At 42.8% G+C, this 20,001-nt stretch overlaps 7 protein-coding genes across 7 annotated transcripts; 3 read left to right on the top strand and 4 right to left on the bottom strand.

Annotated features, from left to right (window-relative positions):
* Positions 1 to 8,126: 8,126 nt before the first annotated feature.
* On the bottom strand, positions 8,127 to 10,532 carry BDV59DRAFT_17955 (Hemimethylated DNA-binding protein YccV like-domain-containing protein). Its single transcript, XM_073689919.1, has 4 exons — positions 9,730 to 10,532; positions 9,512 to 9,665; positions 8,458 to 9,461; positions 8,127 to 8,408 (listed from the first exon to the last, which is right to left on the bottom strand). Exons 1-4 carry the CDS (start codon positions 10,317 to 10,319, stop codon positions 8,234 to 8,236), a joined length of 1,923 nt encoding a protein of 640 aa, XP_073549133.1. The 5' UTR covers positions 10,320 to 10,532; the 3' UTR covers positions 8,127 to 8,233.
* BDV59DRAFT_192700 (putative C2H2 finger domain protein) lies at positions 10,417 to 12,039 on the top strand (the record flags this gene model as incomplete). The annotated part of the gene is made up of 3 exons (XM_073692093.1): positions 10,417 to 10,532; positions 10,600 to 11,942; positions 11,972 to 12,039. 3 exons carry the CDS (start codon positions 10,417 to 10,419, stop codon positions 12,037 to 12,039), a joined length of 1,527 nt encoding a protein of 508 aa, XP_073549132.1.
* A 648-nt stretch (positions 12,040 to 12,687) lies between these two features.
* On the bottom strand, positions 12,688 to 14,689 carry BDV59DRAFT_18024 (putative R3H and G-patch domain protein). The gene is made up of 3 exons (XM_073690023.1): positions 14,421 to 14,689; positions 13,543 to 14,358; positions 12,688 to 13,458 (listed from the first exon to the last, which is right to left on the bottom strand). Exons 1-3 carry the CDS (start codon positions 14,485 to 14,487, stop codon positions 12,842 to 12,844), a joined length of 1,500 nt encoding a protein of 499 aa, XP_073549131.1. The 5' UTR covers positions 14,488 to 14,689; the 3' UTR covers positions 12,688 to 12,841.
* Positions 14,690 to 15,327: 638 nt separating this feature from the next.
* On the top strand, positions 15,328 to 16,774 carry BDV59DRAFT_192698 (cysteine protease ATG4; the record flags this gene model as incomplete). Its single annotated transcript, XM_073692092.1, has 5 exons — positions 15,328 to 15,454; positions 15,531 to 15,824; positions 15,902 to 16,070; positions 16,135 to 16,362; positions 16,414 to 16,774. 5 exons carry the CDS (start codon positions 15,328 to 15,330, stop codon positions 16,772 to 16,774), a joined length of 1,179 nt encoding a protein of 392 aa, XP_073549130.1.
* A 365-nt stretch (positions 16,775 to 17,139) lies between these two features.
* On the bottom strand, positions 17,140 to 17,678 carry BDV59DRAFT_201196 (histone H2B family protein; the record flags this gene model as incomplete). Its single annotated transcript, XM_073693748.1, has 3 exons — positions 17,140 to 17,318; positions 17,378 to 17,449; positions 17,507 to 17,678. The coding sequence occupies 3 exons, from the start codon at positions 17,676 to 17,678 to the stop codon at positions 17,140 to 17,142; spliced, it is 423 nt and encodes a 140-aa protein (XP_073549129.1).
* Positions 17,679 to 18,168: 490 nt separating this feature from the next.
* BDV59DRAFT_17671 (histone H2A) lies at positions 18,169 to 19,115 on the top strand. The gene is made up of 3 exons (XM_073689492.1): positions 18,169 to 18,367; positions 18,439 to 18,731; positions 18,785 to 19,115. Exons 1-3 carry the CDS (start codon positions 18,315 to 18,317, stop codon positions 18,832 to 18,834), a joined length of 396 nt encoding a protein of 131 aa, XP_073549128.1. The 5' UTR covers positions 18,169 to 18,314; the 3' UTR covers positions 18,835 to 19,115.
* A 145-nt stretch (positions 19,116 to 19,260) lies between these two features.
* BDV59DRAFT_201194 (NADH dehydrogenase [ubiquinone] 1 beta subcomplex subunit 9) lies at positions 19,261 to 19,830 on the bottom strand (the record flags this gene model as incomplete). Its single annotated transcript, XM_073693747.1, has 5 exons — positions 19,261 to 19,286; positions 19,346 to 19,387; positions 19,446 to 19,524; positions 19,604 to 19,736; positions 19,811 to 19,830. 5 exons carry the CDS (start codon positions 19,828 to 19,830, stop codon positions 19,261 to 19,263), a joined length of 300 nt encoding a protein of 99 aa, XP_073549127.1.
* Between the last annotated feature and the right edge of the window lie 171 nt (positions 19,831 to 20,001).

Below are 20,001 nucleotides of genomic sequence, written 5' to 3'. Positions count from 1 at the left end.
TAACTCAGGCTATAAGAGCTTAAGCTCCTTATCGGCTTCGGATAAGTCTACCATAATTTTATTTTTAGTACGCTGAAGAAGCGCCCACTCATTTTTGGTATAGAAATTACGGCGGTAAACGCGACCACAGCGCGTGTACGACGAACACTTTGTATAACGACGAGAGCGATCTATAATATACGACTTACCTAAACGAAGACACTCGTCGTAGGAAATAGACGGACAAAACCCGTTCTCCTTAATATAATAAGACTGGTGAGCACGACCAGTAGTCTAATTACAGGGAACTTTAGGAGTACCTTTAAGAATCTCGTCAGTACGGCGCTTAGGTATAATAGAAACGGATAATAGTCAAGGAATACTTACCTAAGGGAGAAAGCAAGTTTTTATGCTTTTAGGAGACGAAAGCCTTGAAGGAGGGGGAGTAGTATTACGGTACTACCTACGGGTAATTATATGATGGTAATTAACTAGGAGAAAGACCTAGGTAACTTACGGCCAACCGATACCCCGCAGAAAGAGATGCCCGGTTATCGACCAATAACCGGACCTACCTGGTTATGTCAAACCTGGGCAAAAACATAACATTAGTTAAGTAACCGCTTAGGCACCCACGGCTCATGTAACCAGGAATGGTATACGGGTAGATAGTATATGGGTATACTGTGCAGCTACTAAGCTACTATCTACTAGGCTACCACAGCTACCATTATCCTAGACGAAGGGTATATAAGGATACTCATTCATGTATTTAGGATAGTTTTACTCTTCGCGTTCAATAATACTGTCTTTAATAATCTTAGTATTTTATTGCTAGTACGATTCGTCTATACTATTATCACAAGTAGATATACGTATCTACTTGGCCTTACTTCTATCTTTGCTGCTTGAATCTTAGGATCATCTTACCAGTTCTCAGAAACGTTAGCCCCGCTCACAGGAGCTGTTACGCTCCCAGGATAAGTATCGCCCAGTCTTAGGATCAGTGGATTCTGATTACCCGAGCTCGAATGACCACGCTAGCAATCAGCGCAGCTTAGACGGATCCCAGGGTTTGACAGTAAAGAGGTGGTAGGAGGCCTCCGATTAGCCAGATTAAATTAGTAAGTAATTTTTTTAATATAATCTACCTAAGATATCTATATCTTTCGCTTTAGGTAATCTCTATAGATCTTTATATTTAGAAATTAAGTTATTTCTCTAAGATTTTTTATCTGGTAGGTTATACAGAGGCATTCTTTAAAGAATCTAACTTTTTCTGCCTGATTTTTATAAAAAATAATAATTATATCATCGACATAGATTATTAGAATTATATAGTTGTTTATATATAGGCAGGGGTCCTCTGGTATAGGCTCTAGGCCTAGTTTTCTTATTATATTACCTATTTCTCTCTACTAAAGCAATGGAGACCGTCTTAGTCTATATAGGGCCCTATTCAATTAGAATACCCTATTTTTAGGACCTAGGCCTGGTGGGGCCTGCATATAGATCTTCTTATTAATAGGGCTATTTAGAAATACATTCACTGTATCTAGTTAAATAGCCTCTAGATTAAATACAGCGGCTAAGGCTAGTATAACTTATAGAGATCTAGATCCCAGCGTTATAGCTCTTATATTAAGATTACTAAATAGCTAAAGGTCTCCTCTTACGCATATTCTTGCTTTAAATTTAACTAAATAGCTATATTGATCAAATTTATATATAAATACCTATTTTAATAGTAGTATCTGATTAATAGAATTAATAGCTTTAGCTAGTAAAGCAGTCTATATCTTCCTATTATTTAGATATTGGTATTTAATCTCTGCTACATAGATCTATTTATTTTTAAATAGACTATTTACTATATCTCTCTAATTCTCTAGTTTTAGAGGCAGGTTAGTTATATATAGTTTCTTATAGTTAAGTTAAGATATATAAAATAATTAAAAATAAGATTTTTTTAATACTTCTAACTCTGGTAAAGGTAATCTTTGTCTCTTTAAGCTAATAGACTCTATTAAATTATTATATTTACTAAAATTAAATTAGCTATTATCGATAATGATCTCTGATACTTAGTCTAGTAAGCTATTTAGTAAATCAGATAGTGAATCAGATAGGTCAGATAATAAATTTAATAGTTTAAATCTACTATTATTAATAATAATATCTGGTGGCGATAGAATCGGTAAAGTAAATAGTAAATTAGATAGATCTCTAAATATAATATCATTTTCTGCTTTATCTGAACGATCTAAATAATCTAAATAACCTTAATAGTTAATATTATTATTTTAAGCCTCTTCTAAACTGCTCAGTAGGCTCTCTATAAAATTAATTATATTATATTTATTATTTTCAGAGCTTAATTCAATAAACTTAATAATTTTATTAATTTCTATATTATTTAGGGCCTTAATTTAGGGTCCTAAGTTAGGATTTAGATAATCTATCTATTTAGAATTATCTTTATAGATTTTTAATTTATTAAATATACAGTCTTTCGTGGAAATAATTCGTCTTTTAGTAGAAATCTATATTCTCTATATATTTAAAGCTTAGTATTTTACTAGATATCTAATTAGAGCTCTTAATTAAAGCTTATTAAGCTATAAAATATTTATAATTTAAGTATAGACTCTATAGCTATATCTCTTTAAATTTAAGAGATCTGGTCGAGGTTCTATATAGCTAGGTAACTTAGAAAATAAATAGTATAAAGCTTTATATAGCGTTTTCCATTAAATTAAGCATATTAGTATTCTATTTAAAATATAGGTTACTGCGCTAGCTACCTTAGACTATAGAAATAATAGAATTCCTAAATCGACTATTAAAAGGCAAGTTTTTATAATAATTAGCTCTCTAAATCTTTTTATATATGGATTCTGCTCTAGATATCTAGGTAGCAGAGCTATAAGAATTAAACCTTCTAATTAATTAGTTGATAAATTCACTAAGATTAGGATTATTATCAGATTAAATTCTCTTTAGGTTAACATAGTATTAATTCTAAATTAATTTAATTATTAAATTTAATAATTTAGAGATCTGATTCTTAGTCTATAAAGTCTAAATAAAATAGTATTTAGTTATAGGATTATATTGAACTGCTACCACTAGACCAAAAAGCGCGACGCCACACTAGTTGGCAAGTAATAGTGTTCGATATGCATATCGCTCTGTCTGACACACCCCCCCAGCTTAGCGCGCTGACTGAGGATACGGAGTCAAGAGATAAGCTGACTAAGCACAGACAGATGGGTCACACCGCTAGATGACCACACCGCTAGAATCATGGAATACGACCGAAAATATTCCGAAATCTGAAATCTGAAGTCTCCCTGCTGGAGTCGAACGAATGCGCATATCATAGGCAGTCAGACAAGGAAGTGGTAAGTACCCGCAAGTAGGCCTCACCATAGCAATCCGGGCTCATAACTATTGAACTGCTACCACTAGACCAAAAAGCGCGACGCCACACTAGTTGGCAAGTAATAGTGTTCGATATGCATATCGCTCTGTCTGACAGATTATATATATAACTAATATAGTTTATATTTTTCATTTTTTTTTTATATAAATAAGATCCTAGTAAATCGTCTCAAGTAGCTTATTATTAGAGTTAATAAAATATCTAAAAATCTGTCTTTTAGCCTTAGCTAATAGATATATCTTATATAATCCTATTAGATTATTAGAATCAGTAAATTTAACTCCTGTAACTACTTACTTGAGATATTTTAGGGCTTTAAGTCCTAGATATCCTAAATACTAGTACTAGAGTTGAATCGAATCCTTCGATATAATAGGTTAATTAAATTTCTAAATCTAGTATGCCTGAATAGGCTACTAAATAGATTTATTAACTACTAAAGTTGATAGTCGATTTTAAAGCTTAGTCTTATAGGTTATATTTCTAGAGCTTACTAAAGTCTTATTTTTATATAGGGTTCCTATAGTAAAGTAAGCTAAAAATAAAGTCTAGTCTTATTTAACTAGAGAGATACTATTTTCTTTATAAAGGTTATATATTTTTATAGAATCGAGAGTTTCTAAGTATAGTATATATAGTATTAGACAGAGCGATATATATATTAAATACTATTACTTACTAACTAGTGTGGCGTCGCGCTTTTTAGTCTAGTAGTAGTAGTCTAATAGTTATAAACCCGGATTACTATAGTAAGACCTACTTGCAGATACTTACTACTTTCTTATTTAACTATCTATGATATGCGTATACGTTCAAACTCTAGCTAAGAAGAAATTAGATTTTAGATTTTAGAAGATTATTAGTCGATTCTATAATTTTAGCGGTATAGTTATCTAGCGATATAATCTATCTATCTATACTTAGTTAGCTTATCTCTTAATTCTATATCCTTAGTTAGTACGCTAAGCTAGGGGGGTATATTAGACAGAGCGATATACATATCAAACACTATTATTTACTAACTAGTGTGGTGTCGCGCTTTTTAGTCTAGTAGTGGTAGTTTAATATATAGATTATAGAATAGGCCTACTTTCTTAGCCTTTATTACTGAGAGTATATTCAGATAAAATTCTAGAATATAGACATAATCTTTTAGTTTAAATATTATTTTACTATTATATAGTTTCGTAGGCTTTAGTTAAATAGTCCTAAAATCTAAAATTACTGCCTGTGTATCTCTAATTAAGACTTTTAATTTTTTTAAAGTATATTTACTAAAGGTAGACAAATTATTATATATATAGTAATTTAAAGCAGTATTAAAGGTTTATTTTACTCGTAATTCTAATGCCTTATTAGTTATTATAAAGATAGTAGTTATAGTATAGCTAGAATTCATTAAATTCGAGCTATTAAACTTTCGGTATATATCTTAATAGGTCTTTCTAAATTTCTTATTCTAATTAGCTTAATTAAATTTCTTATTCTAATTAGCTTAATTAAATTATTCTAGAGCTTTTGAATTAGGGTTTTAATCACTAGGTCTTTTCGAATAGTTAATATATAGGTATTTACTAAAGCAATAGCGGCTATTAAATAGCTCTAATTTATATAGATATAGCCTTAGAGGTCGATATACTTAGTATATAGATTCTAGTTAGTTAGATCTGCCTATAAAGATTATATTTAAGGTTTTTAACATTAAATTGTTAGTTTTAAGGCTTAGAGTTAGTTTAATATAATCTCCAAGTTATTTAGTAATCTTATAAAATAATAGAATTAGAGATTTATGGTCTTAGTAAAATTAATTAATTTATCGATCTATATAGCTAAGAAGTATAGCTAAATATACTAAATAGCCTTAAGAAAATTATATAAAAGCTTTATTTAATGGATTTACCTCGCTAATATTCACTTTAGAGATTTTAGAGTATAGATTCTTCTATCTAGTAGTATAGCTCTTAAGCTAGTAAAGTCGAATATTAGATCCTTAAGTCTTAAACTAATAGTATTAGCTAATAATCTCGCGTTTTTATGCTTTATTCAATAGTATAAGCTTACTTTTTAATATTTTAAGACTCTAGTAGGCTGAAGTAGCTCCTATAATAGCTTACTTATTTAAATAGCTCAGTGAATTCTGAATAATAACTTAAATTAAGATTAAACTATTTTTCTAATTATTGTATTTGTGTAGTTAGAGCTTATATTTATATAGTATATCTTAGTATAGCTCTTAATTAGCTATTCCTAGGTCTCGAATCGATGTAGCTGAGACCTATATAGTTAATAGAAATAGATATATAGGTCTAGCAATTAAAATAGGCTTAATAGGTAGGTCTAGATTAATTAGGTATTAGACCCCTTTATTTTCTGTAATTATCTTTAAAAATCTAATCTATAGGATCTAGTCCGCTAAATTTAATAAAGTTGATATTCTCTCGTTCGAAGTAGCTATTATATTAGTTTAGTAATTAGTAAAATTAATAGAATAGTCAATAGAATTAGTTAAATTAGTTAAATTAGTCGAATTAGTCGAATCAGTTAATTAGTTAAATCGGTTAAATTAGTTAAATTAGTTAAATCGATCAAATTGGTTAAATTAAATTAGATAGGTAAGGAATCCGGATTTATAACTATAGAACTCTTGGGAGTTCTGTATAGCTATAAAAGAATTCTAACTAATTTAATTTAACTTTAGATATTTCTTACTAAATACTTAGATCTCTAGGAGGAACGCATAGAAATCTAAGAAAAGAATAAGTAGAAAGTAAGAGATAAGTTAGAAAAATAGAATATATCTTCTTTAAAAACTTATATCCTTAATCCTCCAAAGAATTATAGAAATAGGCTATATATATATATATTACAGAGATATAGGCTGTAAATCTGAATAGAATAAAGGGTCTAAATTAGAAGGGGTAGGCATGGAATGAATAGTGAATTAGAATGGAATAAATAGGGAGTGAATGAATGACTTAGTATGGCATGCATAGGGATAATCCAGTGAATAATGCAGTGATTCAATAAGCAATGCAAAACATAAATAATCCCGAAATAGTTAGTTGGAGGCATCAGACCATACGTCTGACAATTACTATAATCGAATTTAAAAGATAAAATTTAAAATTCTTATAATTTTTACTTATTAATTACTCTGTTTACTCCCTAGAAATAAATATAATAGTAAATTAGTAATTATAGAGATTATATTTAGTTTATTAGAAATTATTAGAATACTAAGATAAATAGTTAACTATTCTATAGTCTAGACTTTATAATATATATATATAACTCTGACTCCTATAATATATATATATATATGTATATTATACTAGTAAATAGTAGTATTCCTAGGCTAATTCTTAGTCTTTTTCTCTTTAGAAGATTCTAGGACTCTTAATATCTTATTATAAGAAGGGGCAAAGTAATAATAGTATTATAATGATAGAGAAATTAGAATATGCTTAATTTTAGAGTACTATAAGATCTCTTATTATCTAGGACTAATAAGATACTTTTCTCTTATTAATATATATACTTACTGCTTAGAATATTATATAGTTTCTTAGTTAGTATATCTTAGCTAAGTTATTTAGCGTATTTCGTAATAATATACCTAAGTAATAGAAATATATTTTTTATTTATTATAGAACTAAGCTATATATAATATTTTAAAGTTAAAATTATACAGTACCCTAATATTTTAGATATAGAGATTTAATTAAATCTATTAAAATAAATATATATCTTAAATTAGGGAAATTATACATAACTTCTCTAAAAAGAAAAATTATAATAATATAAATTATCTATAGTACAGATAATCTGTATTACTATTAAAAATAATCTAAATATAGTTAGTTTAGCGGCTTATATAATATAGCTAAGTAAGGTATAGTATATTAGTATACGGATTAAACAGTAAGGTTTCTTTATAAGCCTTGCGGATTGTGGTATGGTGCGGATTATATTTTTAAGACTCCGTAACCCGCGCGGATTATTTTTTGACCCTGCGGATTGTACCCGACCCGCACCGAGTGCATCCCTAGTTATGGTTAAGGTACAGCGGTCAGGTTAACCCACTCTAATCCTTCCTTAGATTTCTATGCGTTCCTCCTAGAAATCTAAGTATTCTGCGAGGACATCTGAAGTCAAATCGAATAATATAGTTAGATATTTCTTCTGCAGCTATACTGAACCCCCACAGTTCGATAGTTATGGAGTTTAATCCAGGCCTATAACTATTAGAAATATAGCTATAGGTAAGATTCTATAATTATTACTATATTCTAGACTGTAGTAGGGACTTAAATTCATCTAAATCTATCATTTAAATAGCTATATTTATACTCTGGATTCTACCCTCTATTCTTGGACCAGCAGTGTAACTATCTACGAGATGCGGAGGCTGAATCACACCGTGATTTTGTATGGCTGGCTGAGCTTTGGCAGTAATTATAGGTCTTTCCGGTTGACACAAACTTACATGCCTTAGGACCAGGTACTTACCTAGGTATACATCACTGAGCCACCTTATACGAAATTTCCGCTCTTTGTTGTACACAACCAGAACTCCCCACACCCACTCTTTACTCAGGAAGTTGATCATTTGGCTACGGTAGACTATAAGCTGGCTTGTAATCATTACCCACGAGAAAATTCCAATTGATATATGTGAAATGCCGCAGAACTTGATATTTTATACAGGTCAATCTTTGTTATATAAAGATCTCTTGGTCCACTTAATATTATTTATTTCTCCTCCACCCTCATCCTCACCACCCACTCCCTTTATATTAGATCACTATTCAATCGTCAGGATACTCATCCTTAACATTACTTATAAATACATGATTTTCTTCATCCCACCGTTTGAAATGCTTCCCCGCGGTCTCAGTTAGATTATGTGGCATCTCTGAAAACCGAGGCGCAATTGGCCAAATGTTCTCCTCTGCCACGTATCGCACGCTTCTGTCCTCAACACTGGAGCTCAATCAGCTGTCGGTCAAACTAATCCAGGGGGTAAACATACAGGGCATGGTAAAAACTTTGATGCCTTCCACCCGCAAGTCGGTCAACACCCATCCTCCTCATCCACTGTTCACCGGCGTCACACTCTGTGTCCCAACCTGTGATGATTCCAGTGTAGTTATAGCGCCGGTGGCGGAACACTTGACCAACCCGGTACCTTACGTTTGGTTGGTGTGAATTGCGCTGCTTTGCCTGTTTAGGCATTTCATCCACGGCACGCATGACGTGAAGGCACTCCAGAATATGCGCGTGCTCCAATGTGCCGCGGAAAAGGGGAGCGATGTATTCTTCAATCAGATAAGTATCCGAAGGGAACTCTTTCGCAAATAGCTCCATCAATAGCGGCATGTAATGGCTGAACTCCCTGGGGCGCGAAGGGCCCAGCAGCAACATGGCAGACCAAAGAGCGGCATACTGCGCACTAATGACGTCTGTCGCGCCCAGGTGTTCGCTAGGAAGCTCAGATAGTCTTCGTATTTGATTCATTATGTTTGTACTGCAGCGTATGACAATTTCCGGTGTCCATGACTCGTCCAAATAAGGGGACGGTTCGGTCATCGACAAGCCCAAAAAATTCAGTTGGTTCCGTAAACTCGCCACGGGCGTCTCCGCATCCGAGCGAAAGGGGTCCATGTAAATCGGAGCACCCTGTACTCCGGATCCAAGGGCGTTCCCGTCAACGTCGAATCCAGGGTGCGGTTTCACTATGACATGCACATGGAAAGGGAAGCCACAGGGCTGGGCATCAAGACCACATCTCTGTGCAACGTAGCAGTATATGACAGCTGAGATTAGAGGGAGAGAGTTGTGCTCAGGGTCCCTTAATGCCATTCCCAAGAAGCTGTGTTGTAACAGATCATACTCCCGTCCACTTCTGATTCCCGTGAGATCGTTTGCCCTCAAGTAAGTAGCAATGACTTTCGCTTTATCACGACATGTTAACTTGTGGATATCGGGATAATGCATTAGAACTGATCTAGAAATCCCGCTCAGAGCATTGGACACCTGCAATTCATCAGCTCCAGTCCCTTGGGTCAAAAGAAGGGCACACACACTTCGTCTAGGCTTCCATAGCCACTTTCTGGGATGAAGAGATCGAATGCACCCAATGCTCGGTCAAGTGGAACTGCCTCACCATTTCTAATCTTAGCCCATTCGGAGATAGCAATGCTTCGGTGAAGACAAGTCAGGAGCGCTTTGGCGTAATACCTTTGACGTCATAGTCAAGTGTTAAAAAGGCGAGCATACAGGGATGGACAGGTATAGAACAAACCTCCTAGCTAGACAATCATAGAAACTGCAATCTGCCTGCGTATTTCGCAACAGTGTATCCTTTATATCGTAACCAAATGAAATTATTTCCCGGAACTTCTCAATCCTGCCCGTTTGGCTCTGTAGAATGCCATCGAGAAGGTTACTGGTGGCGCGGTCGATACGCCACCGGGATACGTATAATGCTTTCCAATTTACTGTATGGACAGGATCGGAGATTTTATTGGGAATATCATGCCTGCTGTCCCAATATTGGAAAGATGTTCGACAATAAAGACGCCATAGTATGGGTTCATTTGTGATACCGCGGAACCGATGACATGTTCTTTCTAGGGAAATCGCCGAGAGAGGGTCACAGTAGCATAAAATCGCGAAGAGTATCTCCTGGGGAAGATATTCAAGGGACATAACCATTCCGATGCATGGAAGATCGCAAGGAACAGCTGAGAAGGGGAGGCCGCTGGTCTCGGTGGTGGTCAACGGCTCCGAAGTTCCTTCTGGGGTACGCGAACCAGCCAAGCGAAAGAAAATGTTATCTAATACGAGGGAACCACCACCTCCGCAACACGCTTTTTTTCGCCTTCTGGGCATACAGAGTGTACACACCCCGGGGTCATTTGCGGCCCCCTTACAAGCGTTTGAGTCCCTTGCTGTCTAGTTTATCGCCCGATTATATCCATAGGCAGTGATGGGGCAATCTCAATCCGCAAATGTCGGCGGAGAGTCGGACAACAGCGCATCGAAAACACAGAAAGTCGACTATTATGAACTTCTGGATATCGGACGCGATGCCTCTGGAGAGGAGTGAGTTCTTCGCGACCTGGCCCAAGTCCGGTATCAACGACTAACCCATGATTCCCATTCACCACAGGATAAAGAAGGCCTACAGGAAGAAAGCTTTGGAGTTACATCCAGACCGGAATTATGGAAATGTAGAGGCCGCAACGGAGCTATTTGCAGAGGTTCAGGCTGCTTACGAGGTTCTCTCTGACCCTCATGAACGCGCATGGTATGACTCGCATCGGGCTGCTTTCTTAGGCGGCGATGCCGCAGCTGAAGGAACTGATTACTCGTATGATACGCGAATGACCACGGCGGATGATATCCTGAAACTGTTCTCGAAATTCAGCCCTCGCATGGAATTTGACGATACCTCAGATGGGTTCTACGGTGGTCTTCGCGAAATATTTTCACGGATTGCGCTGGAGGAGAAAACTGCTTGTCACTGGGAAAACCTAGAATATACGGAATATCCCACCTTCGGACGTGGCAATGACAGCTTCGTGGACGTTGTTCGGCCTTTTTATGCCGTCTGGGGTGGATTCTCCACCAAGAAGTCTTTTGCATGGAAAGATAAATATCGTTACTCGGACGCCCCGGATCGTCGTGTGCGGAGGCTCATGGAAAAGGAAAACAAACGACTTAGAGAGGAGGGTATCCGTGAGTTCAATGAGGCCGTTAGGTCGCTTGTGGCATTCATAAAGAAGCGCGATCCCCGCTACAAATCTAACGCACAAGATGAGAGGCAACGACAAGAGACACTACGCCAAACGGCTGCTGCGCAAGCTTCCAGGTCACGGGCAATGAACCAGGCAAAACTACGAGATCATGTCGTCCAAGAGTGGGCAAAGTCGGAGACCCTCGAAGAGGACCACTCTGATCTTTCCGAAGAAGAGGCAGAGTCTTTTGAATGCGTCGCGTGTCGCAAAAGTTTCAAGAGTCAGAATCAGTTCGACGCACATGAACGTAGCAAAAAGCACATTAAAGCTGTCAAGCAGCTTCGTCGGGAGATGAGAATGGAGAGTGAGCAATTGGGATTAGGAGACAATCCTATAGCCAAGCCACAGGAAAGCCCTGTCAGTCACTCAACAAACCCATCACCAGAACGAGGTCTAGGTATTAGTTCTACTGACAAGATACACGATGATGGCCCCGGCGATGCAAACATGCCTGCCCCACAACACTCTCCTGGTCCTGCGAGTGACACTACTGAACAGCCCAGTGAAGACTTCTCTCGTACACCACATCCGGACGATCTTTCCGGTGGCGAGGATGAGTCGGACTATGCATCCCGGGAGACTATCCAGAACCGACTCGGTTCGTTAAGCATTACAACGGCGTCCGAAATAGATGAGCCAAAGATAGATGGAATACCTCAACACACCTCAGTCTCTGATCATGAAGACCTATCTCAGCCCGGATCTAAAAAGTTGGGCAAGGCCAAACAAAAGCGAGCTAAGAAGGCACAGCGTGGGATGGCGCAGTCGCAGGACTCGACATGCGGGACATGCAATACGTCCTTTTCATCTAGGACACAATTATTCCGCCATATCAAAGAGGTGCCCAGTCATGCTCAACCACTCTCCAGTCCCTCCAAGAAGCGTGGCTCCCGATGAAGTCAGCAGTATGCACGCGGGTCGTACCTCGCGTTCCATAGACGAGTACCTAGGTACTATAGACCCTTATGGTATTTAACAGGCATAGCCGATATCTCCCGGTGGCGCCGGGAATGGACCTTGTAAAATTCAAACCCCTCTACGATCCACTGTCTTCAACATATTGTGTACGTTGTATTGGATGGTAAAGAGGATCAGAACTGCTTCGAAGTGTCGGCCATTGATTCTCGTAGGCCTTTACCCTAATCCAGCCTTGGAGTTTTTGACAACGTGCGCAACAGGTAAAAGAATGCCTTTGTTGTTGGCGGCTCCAAGCGCAGTTCCAGTACTCCACCCCATCTTCTCCAGCATAGCCCGTCCCTTGTTTCCCGCACCAATCTCAGGGGCAGAACCGCCAACGACATCACCATCCATGTAGGAGACAGCGCCCCCGGAACGGCCACGCTGAGACTTGGCTGACTTGGTTAAGTGCTGCTCCCATATCTTTGCCCCAGCATACTTGAACTTTCCTTTGGAAAACACGGTGTCAACCTGACTGATTGTTTTTCGAGTGTACTTCTGAGTCCGTGATGTTTTGTGGAGGATAGGGAAGCGTGAGGAGCCTTTCCCGCGTGACTGCGAGTTCAATGAAAGGTCGTGAGCTATGTCGTGGACGACTTTTCTGCGATGCTTGGTCAGCGGGGGTAGAGGCAAACTGGATGTATATGTTAGGCACATCTATCTCATTTGCAATATCAGATATGCATACCTATTCTTTGAAGAGAGCAGGAAGTTGCGGATCTCCACCTTCAAATCGTCAAAGCCCATACTGGTGGCATACTTGCTCTTCAGGTCCGGGTCATCCGACCTGCGGCCTAACAAGCCCTGCGAGCGAAGAAGCTCTCTTTGCTGCTTCTTTACCCTCTTCTTTTCTCTGTCGTTTTTCCATGCCCTTTCTAGTTCCATATCAAGGTCACTGTCAGAAAGCACCATACCCAAGGGGAGATGCTTTCCCTTTTTCTTGTTGCGAAGACTAGGTCTGTCGAAATCCATTATATCGAGTCCGTAATATGGGTCCATCTCCAGCGCATCCGTAAACGCAGTTGCCGAGGCAAACGGGCGTCCTTTGGAGCGATTATTCCGACGCGTGTTCCTGGAGCTGCCTTCTTCCAGGTCGCGGATAAGATCCTCAATCTCCTGGGCGTACGGGTCCCCGTCGGCAAAATTGTCCTCCGAGTCGGTGTTAAAAGCCGCATCGTTCTGGGCGTCAATGTGACTCGTGAGATCTTCTGGTGTATATGCGGCGAGATTGTCTAGGTCCAGATCTTCATCGATCAGATCCGTGTCTAGGTTGGCTAGAAATTGTTTTAGCATAATCCGCGCCATGTGTTTGTAGGATATGGCGGAGATATGAGCATGATGGCCCCTATTATACTCACTTTGAAGCTCCGTGGCCTCCTTGGCCTCTATTGCCAGGGAGATGTCACCCTGGGTACCGGTTGTCTTGCTGAAATTGTTATCGCCGTCGGTATCTTCTCCTGATGAAGACGAGTCATTGAAGGCTTGGAGATAGTCATCATCCATATTCGCAATGTAGTCCGCCAAGATACCGTCGTCCTCGTCGCGTTGAGCACGTTGATCTCTCCGGGATCTTCTGTCGCGGCGAGGCTTTCCAAGGTCTATGTAGTCCATGTCATATATGTCGGAGTGTTGCTCTGCGATGAACGTTGTCTCATCATGCATCGATGATGATGCGGTAGCATCTGGTAAGGACTCTGATTTTTTCGGTTGCTGATCATCTGTGTCTGCGTTTCTTTCCAGTAGGCGGTTTGTGTCGTTCGCATTCGACCGGTGGCTATCATCGCGGGGGGAGGGGCCTGTATCCTTTCGTTTCTGGCGCCCTAAGAACACGATCTCGTCTTCGCTCGACTCGTCCTGGTCCGACTGCAGAGTCCCCGTGTCTGGCTCTGCGATTTCTGTGTTCGCGATCCCTTCTTCCAGCGTATCCATCGACGGTGCGGCATCCGCTGTTGGCGTCGTATCGGTGGGCTGGTCCGCAGCGGGGGTAATAATGGGCTCGGGCATGGTCTCTGATTGTTCGCGCTTTTCACTTGCTTCGGGAGTCTCGGTATCTTCACGCTTTAAGTCCCCTGCGCTCACGAAGTGGACTGCCTTGTGTCGGAGTTGTAGCCCGCTGCGCCAGAGATTGCGTCCTTCGGTGTTCCGGGCTTCTTCCTGCATGGTGAATTTGTTTCCTGTTCGGGACTCTGGTCAGATCGTATCAGTCGCGTTTATTGTGGATTTGTAGCAACGGCACCTGCATGCTTCTTTGGTATGAACTTGTGTCCCTTTGTTCGGGCTTTCGCCTTGTGGGAACGAGCCATTTCCGGTGCTGTGAGCCGGTCTATTGGCTGGTGTCGGGAATCTTCAAGAGGACGGTGCTCGCTGAATGCAAAATAGGGGGCGAGGAGGGTAATCTAGGTTGGCGTATATGAAGTGAATATGGGAGAGGAGTTCCGACGGCAGGTGGTGAGAGTGAAGAGAGTTTGTGCCTTCATGGATCGTCCATGTTGTGCGCCGGTTGGAGTTTAGTGACTCTATCGCCAATTCTGCTTTCCCTGTTGAACGCCACCTGGTTTCCTTGCGGTAGGCGGTGAGGGTCCTGCCGGCAAAGCCCAGGATTATGTAGGGCGGGGCCTTATCTGGGTCAGTGGTATTGGGGAGGTTCCCTGGGTATGTCTTCGCCTCGGTGCCAATTTCAGATGAGTTTGATTTTTCCATACCGTTTGCTATGGTGTATGAGGTGTTCCGTGGGGTGGGTGATGGCTCCTTGCGTTCCTGGTCCCCTCCGGTGATGCATATGTGACTAATGACGTGTAGCGGAACCAGGAGCTTGTTATCGTGCTTAGTCTAGGTCCCTCGTGATGAGCCCCTCTCCTGCGGTCTGCTGGCGTTGCTAGTCTTCTCCTATCATCCAACATCTCTCAAGTGTGTGGGATATTGCTGTTATAACCGTTTCAGCTATTGTTCGTGGTGGGTGTTAGTTTCTAGTTGTCTCACTCCTGCATATACACTCCCGGGTACTCGATATATATCTCCCTCTTCCTCCACAGCCGCACTGCAACCCCAGTATACCTACTTTGTTCCCACTCCCATCACCACCCGTACGGACGAAGACAAGAACACCGATAGAGCCGGGAAAGGACGGATCGAACATCACGGGCATGAATACCGCGGACATAAGTCGATGCGGGAAACGCATTGTACAGTACCTCTGGGACCCCGAGCCGAGAAACGACGAGGAACCAGATACGCCCATCTGGTGCCTAGGGACTGAATACCCCCCAACCGGTACGCACCTGCTGCCCAGCACGTCCATACCAATACCCTGAAGTAGGAGAACATCATGACTGACGTGTGTGCCAAGCAGACAACGGCACAGAAGATGATACGCAGCCTAGGTCGGGAACAACATACGACTGGCCGGAGGGCTTCCTCTCTGACTTTGAATCGAAGATCTGGATGACATATAGATCCAACTTTCCACCGATACCAAAGCTCGAGAGCCTCGATTCCAGTCAGCATATGACGCTCAGCGTCCGCCTCCGCAGCCAGCTCGTCGATTCACAAGGGTTCACCTCCGATACAGGATGGGGATGCATGATCAGGTCCGGCCAATGTCTCCTAGCGAATGCCATGTCCAACTTACTTTTCGGTCGCGGTACGAGCAACCCCTTCACTTCCACTATCACCGTCAACGGTGCATAACAACATGTCGCTGATCTTACGTATCCCTAGATTGGCGCCGTGGGCAAAAGGCCGAAGAAGAGGCACAGCTACTATCCTTATTTGCCGACCATCCAGAAGCGCCACTATCAATACACCGATTCGTCAAGCACGGCGCCGAGTTCTGTGGTAAACATCCCGGGGAGTGGTTTGGACCATCTGCCACAGCCAGATGCATAGAGTAATGACTCCGAAAACCTCCTACTCAACCACCGCGATAGACTTCATGCTCACATCCGAGACAGAGCACTATCCGCCCAGCATGGAGACCCAACGCTCCGGGTCTACGTGACGAACGACAGCTCGGACGTGTATGAAGACCAGTTCATGAAAGCGGCCTGTGACGAGTCTGGCGCTATACAACCCACTCTCATCCTTATCGGCACCAGACTGGGAATCGATCATATCACGCCCGTCTACTGGGACTCCCTACGAGACATGCTGCGGTTTCCGCAGTCAGTCGGCATCGCAGGGTATGTAACATCTTCGAGCGGAGAACCCACAAAGCTGACCGGCCGTGACAGAGGGCGCCCATCGGCCTCGCACTATTTCGTTGGAGTGCAAGGCCCGCATTTCTTTTATCTTGACCCCCATACGACTCGCCCAGCCTTGCCGTACCTCCCGCCTGGCACATCATATACCCAAGAGGATATCGACACCTGCCATACACGGCGACTGAGACGAATCCACATCAAAGACATGGACCCCAGCATGCTAATAGGCTTCCTGATCAAGGACGAGAGCGACTGGCATGGCTGGAAAGCGCGCGCCACATCAACGCAAGGGAAGGCGATCATCCACATCGCGCCGACCGAAATGGAGCTGTATCCCCAAGGTAGAGAAGAAGCCCTTGACGAGGTGGAAGCGCTAGACGATGCGGAATGACGTGTTCGAGATGGATGTGATCGCAAACTGCTGTCAATGTCAAGTAGATGCCTCCGTATCAGCAACCGAAATTTACCAAGGCATAGACCACTTCGTCAGAATGTAAGAGGGTTCGAATTTCGACTTCTGGTAGGGTAGCTGAAACCATGCAGACCCCAGAAACGAGTTATGTTACACCGCATTCACGTCTCGAATAAAACCATAAAAACATTTGGCCCAAGGGGAAAAATAAAAGCCATCCCATGACACATTAGAAAATCCCGCGAACACCCGATAACCCACCACCTCAAAACCGGATCAGATAACGAGGCAGTAAAAAGAGAATCCTGCAAAAACCGAACGCAACAGAAAGAAAAAGATCAAGCTTATTTGGCAGAAGAAGAGTACTTCGTGACGGCCTTGGTGCCTTCAGACACGGCGTGCTTGGCCAGTTCACCAGGCAGGATCAGCCGCACGGAGGTCTGGATCTCCCGCGACGAGATGGTGGACTTCTTGTTGTAGGCAGCAAGCTTGGAGGCCTCGGTGGCGACGCGCTCGAAGATGTCTGGGATCGACGCGTCAGTTATGTTGATTGGGACGCGACTCTGATCGGGGAACACTCACCGTTGACGAAGGAGTTCAGGATAGACATGGCACGAGTGGAGATACCAGTGTCGGGGTGGACCTGCTTGAGGACTGTGGCTCCCAGTTAGCATCGAAACCGCAATCACATCAAGATTCGCGATCACCTACCCTTGTAGATGTAGGAAGAGTAGGTCTCCTTGCGGGTCTTGCCACGCTTCTTCTTGTCGCCAGAGGCAGCGGCGGCGGTCTTCTTGCCAGCCTCCTTCTTCTCAGCGGGAGCCTTGCCGGCGGGGGCCTTGCCACCAGTGGTGGGCTTCTTCTCAGCAGCTTTGGGAGGCATTTTGGATGGGAATTAAAAGTTGAGAGATGTGAAAAGGAAGATGGGAGTGATGGATGAAGATGGACGGAGTACGTGGATGAGGTGGTCGTGGTGGGTTGAGATGGAATAAGGAACAGAGTAGAAATGAGGGAGACGCGGTGACGAGGGGAGGCGCGCTACTTATACCGGCCCGCGAAAGGCCAGTTGATCCAGAGGTGGGCAAAGGAGGCAGAATTTCAATACGGTCACGGATGCGTATGATCTGTATGATTAGATGGGCGGGAACGCGTCGCCCGCCGCGGCAATCGGGCCCGGATCACGCCAAGGATCGGGTATGGTATGGTAAGGCAGATAGATTACCACACCTAACCTGATTTGGACAACGCACGACCCGAATCAGCAGCGAGCGCGTTGGTGTATGATCTCCACTATGATTGGCCAACCCCGCTAAGCGAGAGGGTGATCTGGATGGCGTCTGGCCCGCCCAACGTCACCCTCACCGCGTCGTTATAAATGTCCGCCGCTCCCTCGCGCTGCCCACTCCCTTTACACACCTTACCGTATCATTGTCATCAACTTCGCTCGATTCCATCTACTCCATCACCTTCAACCCACCTCATTTATTCTTCACCTTAGAATACCCATCTACCTGCAAAAATGACTGGAGGCAAGTCTGGAGGCAAGGCCAGCGGCAGCAAGAACGCGCAGTCGTATGTTTACACCCTTTTTTTTCATCTTCTCCATCTCGGATCCATCCGAATCATGCTGACTTTTCCTGAAGCCGTTCGTCCAAGGCCGGTCTGGCGTTCCCCGTCGGTCGTGTCCACCGTCTGCTCCGCAAGGGCAACTACGCCCAGCGTGTCGGTGCTGGTGCCCCCGTTTACCTCGCTGCCGTTCTCGAGTACCTGGCTGCTGAAATTCTCGAACTGGCTGGTAACGCCGCCCGTGACAACAAGAAGACTCGTATCATTCCCCGTCATCTTCAGCTGGCCATCCGCAACGATGAGGAATTGAACAAGCTCCTCGGACACGTCACTATCGCACAGGGTGGTGTTCTGCCCAACATCCACCAGAGTAAGCTTATTCGCCTCGATGAGAACTCTGACACCGTGCTAACTATCCCCCAGACCTTCTCCCCAAGAAGACTCCGAAGGCCAAGGGCAGCCAGGAGCTCTAAATTGTTTCTTTTTCGTTTGGGTTTTATCGGCGTGGTTTGGTTCTCTTATTGATGTGATAACGGGGTTCTGGCCTGGGCACGTTTATGGCTCTTCGTTTCTGTTCTAATTTTATGGTTGTACATTATGTCCACGGACATGGAATGATACCGGCAGCTTCTACGATTCAGGCTTTCGGGTATTCGGATTGACCGGGTTGCCTTCAATGATTATCCTATTTAAAGTTTTCCTGCAGCGTATCGAGTAGATCTGGGTGTCTTCAGAATGAGCAGCCGGCGACCGGCATGGTCCATTTTAACACAACCATTTGAAGACTCGGTTTCTATTGAAAATTGATTTACAGGTCCGACGCGATTAACATAACATTGTCAAGTCCCAAATAATGCATTCGACATCTGAAAGTAACAATTCCTATCCTCCGCTCCATATCAATGGGCCGCATGGTCGGGGGCATCTGGCATGAAATTAGAAAATGCGAATCGATGGGAGAGCAAACATGGGGGCCGGCCATACAGGGCAGTATACGCGCAGGAATATTTCTCTCGTACTTGGTGCCTGCGGTCGGTTTTAGCCAATGGTCTGCGAAATAATAGGATTACGTGGATCAACATACCGCCCGGCGCGGTGGGTGCCCGGTAGGGATCCGGGTGCTTCCAGGTCTCCAGGAGCTTCTCTGTCTCTCTCAACAGCACCTGCGAATTGTCGCATTAGCGAGAATCGTTCGAGATATTGGGGACGTCGACGAAGGGAGAGGCGAGGGTCCCGTTGTACCTTTTGTTGGCGGGGATCGCGGACATCCTTGTTGGCATCAAAAAGGGACCGGATGTAGACCGCTTGGCCACGCCAGATGTGCCGGTGGACAGCCCAATCGAGCGCCAGCTTCAGCGACCGGCGGTAGAGGGATCTGGAGGGAGACAGGCCGTTAGAGGGGCGATGGTTGTTGGGGGGGGGTATTCGCCGTGGTGTCGAGCCACTTACGCAGCGGGATTGAGAGACATGTTGCCGCCGGAACGGGGCTATCGAGGGAAGAACAAAAACGAGAGTGGAAGCGAGAGAAATCCCTCGGGTGAATTATGCGGATTTGGTGGTCGCTTTGCGCGCGGAAACCGACCTGGAAGGGATATCGTTCAACTGGAGGATCTTGGTGTCATGGTCGAGCGGCGAGAGAC

This window comes from Aspergillus ambiguus (assembly GCF_047715705.1).
Source record: "Aspergillus ambiguus strain CBS 117.58 unplaced genomic scaffold BDV59scaffold_11, whole genome shotgun sequence".
Taxonomy (NCBI): domain Eukaryota; kingdom Fungi; phylum Ascomycota; class Eurotiomycetes; order Eurotiales; family Aspergillaceae; genus Aspergillus; species Aspergillus ambiguus.
Note: the sequence above shows the minus strand (reverse complement) of the source record. Positions and strands in the feature narration are given on the sequence as shown.